General features: G+C 18.9%; 1 protein-coding gene across 2 annotated transcripts in view; it reads right to left on the minus strand.

Annotated features, from left to right (window-relative positions):
• Positions 1–3,645: 3,645 nt before the first annotated feature.
• The window catches only part of LOC102680701 (calcium uniporter protein, mitochondrial), a 91,962-nt gene continuing 91,093 nt past the window's right edge, over positions 3,646–4,514 (minus strand). For both annotated transcript variants that reach the window (XM_031509871.1, XM_006614547.2), the window contains exon 7: positions 3,646–4,344. In XM_031509871.1, coding sequence (XP_031365731.1) covers positions 4,015–4,344 — 330 coding nt within the window. In that variant the 3' untranslated portion in view covers positions 3,646–4,014. The remainder of the gene's footprint in view (positions 4,345–4,514) is intronic.

Below are 4,514 nucleotides of genomic sequence, written 5' to 3' on the forward strand. Positions count from 1 at the left end.
AATGTATTCGTGAAATTTTTGGAGAATTAATACTAAAAAACCAAAATAAATAATATAAAAATTGATATAAATAATATAATATGTCGATAAAATATTCATTAAAACTTATTTATTAAGTTATTATTAAAATTTGTATTAAATGAAGTGAGACGAAAATAAAATGAAACTTTGTTATCTTTGTTATATTGTTTTTTCACAATCTGTCTGATTTTTTTAACTTAAATTGTTTAAATCGATTTAATAAATAAATTTCAATCGATATTTTTGTATAGTAATTATAGTTTGGCTTTTAATTCGATCTTCCAAAAGTATGTCATGAATATATTAACACCTTACATATATTACGTAATATATTTGATGCAATATAATATTAAATTATTTCAAATTTAAATACAGATTAAAATTACAATATCATTAATTTAAAATGCCAATTGTTTATATTTTACAATGTTTTAATAATTAGTATAATGTTAATCTAAATTGAAAAACATTTTTAAATTATAGAATGAGATGTATAATAAAATTAAATTTAAAAAAAAAAGAAAATTTCTAAAAATACATAAGTAACAAGTGCACAAGTAATGAAATTCATTTTATATAAATATGATTTTACATTTCAATGATGAATATTATTTGAAAATTGGAATATAGTTTGGCGTTTTCTTCATTTTATTCCGCATATTGAAAAAAATATTACGCAAATATTTACATTAGTATTAAGATACGGAAGTTTAATCGATTGTTGTCTATCTTTAATCGTTTTTTTATAAGCTTCGAGGAAATGGCGCATTAGAATAATTTCAAAATAACCATATATTTATATATACTATGTATATATACATATATATATGTACAAAAACTTATATAAGAAATTTATTTTAAAAATCATAAAAAATATGTCAGAAAGAATAATTTTTTGCGAAGACAAGACATTATAATTATAATTATCATGTATCATTTTAATTCTCCATTTTTAATATACGAATAGAGGAAAGTTGGATAAAACGAAATATTTTGAATTTGATAATTTTTTGGATTAAATATAAGAATTAGATTTAATATTTTTATTTATATAAATTTTCAAATCAATTTTATAAAATTTTGTATAAACGAAAATCATTTAAATCAATTAAATCATTTAAATCAATGTAAATCAACATATAAATATAAAAACATTTAAATTTTTATTTTTAAATAATTTATATACAAACTATGCAATAAATAATTATTTTATATTATAAATAAAAAATAGTAAATAAATCATATGAAAAAATATTTAATAGTATGTTAAATTAGTTATAAAATGTATTAGAAATTTTTATTATTATTAATTTTTTCTAATTTCAGATATTATTTTATAAAAGAAAAATAATAATTTTTATTGGATAAAAAATTATGTTTTATCTGATTATTTGATTATCTCTTTTTATCCAAATCTATTTTTTATGCATTTTAATTAATAATTTAAATAATAATTTTATTATTACTTAATAAAGAAAAATATTATAAAATTTATTAAAAAATTCTTCATGAAAAATATTACATTTTTTTATTAAGAATGATTAATTACGAGCCTCACATTTAATATTTTTTTCAATTATTTACAATATTTTTATACCACATATAAGATATATTAACACATTTGTAAGATGGCAGCATATTTTTAATATAAATAATTTTTAATATAAAATATTAATGTAATATCCCATTTCAATCAATTTTCCTCTACAATGTATATTATATACATACATATATATAGTGCACTGATATTCTATATTATATTAATAATTTTTTAATCTCAAATTAATTTAGAAAAATGTTAAAGAATTTTAATTTTACTTTTATAAATATTGCAAACAATGATTTGAATATTGATACTAGATTAAACTAAAACAATTATCAAAAGATGAACAATATTTGAATAAAAAAACAATGCAATTTTTGTGATCGGGAAAAAATATTCTGATATCGTATTTATCGTATCATGTTAAGACTAATTTTTAGCGATCTAATAAACTATTAATATATTTTTAAACACGCTTTCTCATCTTTCCACTAATTAATGGAATTTGTCATGTAGTAGTGTACATTAAATATTTATATTATACGAATTATCATGTAATAAATATAGGATGTGAAAATATAATTATATTTTTAGCATAAAGTATTGAAATGTATTATTATTTAAAAATTTGGTGCTTATTTATAATAAAAAAAACGTAAAAAAGAAAATTTGTATTGTTCTTTGTATAAAGAATTACAATTTAAATAATTTTTCATATAAAAACTATTATGTTAAAAAATTTAAAATATTTAATAAATATATGTAACAACATAATACAGTATTTTCAAACGCAAAATAATAATATAATAATTATTAAATATATCAGTGATCTATTTGAATGGACGGATAAGGGATTTTTTTAGGCGAGAGAAAGTTTTTAAGAATTTTCAACAATAATAATTTATATTAATCCTATCTAACATATTTTTATAAAAGATATTTTAAAGCATAATAGTAGTAATATTTTAATATTTAGCTTAATAAGATATGCTGAAGTGTTATTTATATCGATGCACAAAATTCTTCTTTTGATTAAGTCACTACTTTAATAAGAATAGAAGATTTAATAGAGTATCATTATTAATATTGAATATTAAAATTTTATTATATAAATTCTAATATTGCGACAAAGCAAATTCATTAAATATGCAATCTTGCAAGTAATATGTCGATCGAAATATTTTTCAATAAAAATTTTTTTGCCATCTTTGAAGAAGAATAAGATATTTAATTTTCAAATGAAACGATGGCTATTTGTGTGTGTGTGTGTGTGTGTGTGTGTGTGTCTGTGTGTCTATAGCTATTATATACATATATTGGCATTTAATTAAAACGAATACAAAATGATATAATTAAAAATTGTCAATTCCATTAATAGTATATTATTAGATAAGTACATTATTTCAATTTTGAGTTAAAGTTATAATATATATATAATTGAAATGAACTTTAAATACGTTATAATAATATTATAATCTATTATAATAAAATTTAATTCGTTGATCTGGTTAAAAAAAAGTATATTTATATTAATAATACATTTTATACTTTATACTTTACTTATATTCAGAAAAATATAATTTATATTTAGAAAAAATTTTCATTACGTGATAATAATAAAAAAGTTAACTTCTAAATAAAATATTTGAGCTTTGATCATTAAGTTATCTTAATGAAGTATATTACGTACTCCTACGATTGTAAATAAATTTTAATTAAAAATAATAATTTATCACAAAAGTAAAAACAATATTAATATAATATTATATATAAGATAATAATATAATATGTATAAGATAATTTACTATATGGTATTTAAATATGGTATTTAATTAACTTTCCTTTTCTTTAAACTTTCATTCAAATTTAAAAACGTATTCAAAGTTTTTATTTAAAATTGTTTTAAATTTTAACTCAAATTGAATTTTTTGTGCAATTATACAATAAATATAAAAATAAATTATATTTATATTAAAATCATTTTAGTTTGAAATATTTGTATTTCTGGCGAGTCATTCTATATATTAAGATTGCACAAAAAAATCTCATTTCAATAATATATCATTTTTTCATTTTTTTAATTTTTCGATTCTTTGTGAACCAATTCTGTTTGTCAATATATTTGATAATCATACGTAAAAAACTACGATATATACATTTCTTTGACGTCTTCCAAACGTACATTAGTTAACAACATTGAGCATTGGGCAAATATATTACACATATACTCGTTTAGAGTGCCGTTGTACGACTTGGAAGACTCCGTCGAGAATTCGAATATTCTTAATCTTTTCATGATGAAAGAAATTAATCGTTTTCTTTCTCATTACATTTCTTGTTTTCTTACATTACAAGTATCATTTGATAATCGCCCTGAGTGCAATTTTTATTTTTTCTCCTTCAAATTTCTAATCAATCAGATCGCTTTTTTACGATCAATGATTTCTTGTTTATTTATCCATTTTAAAAATCGGTTTCTTCGATAAATCTTTCCCTGGAAAAATACCTTTTTTAGGAAGAATTCTTTCCGGACTAGGACTAGGACTAGGTGACGAACTTGGTGATCTTGAACTGCTGGAACTTGATCTTTCTCTTTCTTTCTGTTCTATATGATTTTTATGTTCGTATAAAGGTCCACGAATGATTTTTAAAGTAGTTTCTAATTCATAAGCTCTATCTTTTAGATAATTGTAATGATTTAAATCAAATCCAAGCTTTTTTGCTTTCTTATGAAGCGTAATCAATTGTCGTCTACTCATTACATCCGGCAGTATGTATTCCTGTTAATATATAATAAATATATAATATATTCGAAAACTATTAGTTACATATTTAAAAAAATATTATTTAAAAAATAATTTTTGACAAGAATATATAATCTTTTAAATTATTTTTAAAATTAGAAATTTATTAAATTTTCATTCGAGGCAAAAGATTTAAATATTTTTAA

The sequence above is a fragment of the Apis dorsata genome, unplaced genomic scaffold, assembly GCF_000469605.1.
Source record: "Apis dorsata unplaced genomic scaffold, Apis dorsata 1.3 scaffold_189, whole genome shotgun sequence".
NCBI lineage: Eukaryota > Metazoa > Arthropoda > Insecta > Hymenoptera > Apidae > Apis > Apis dorsata.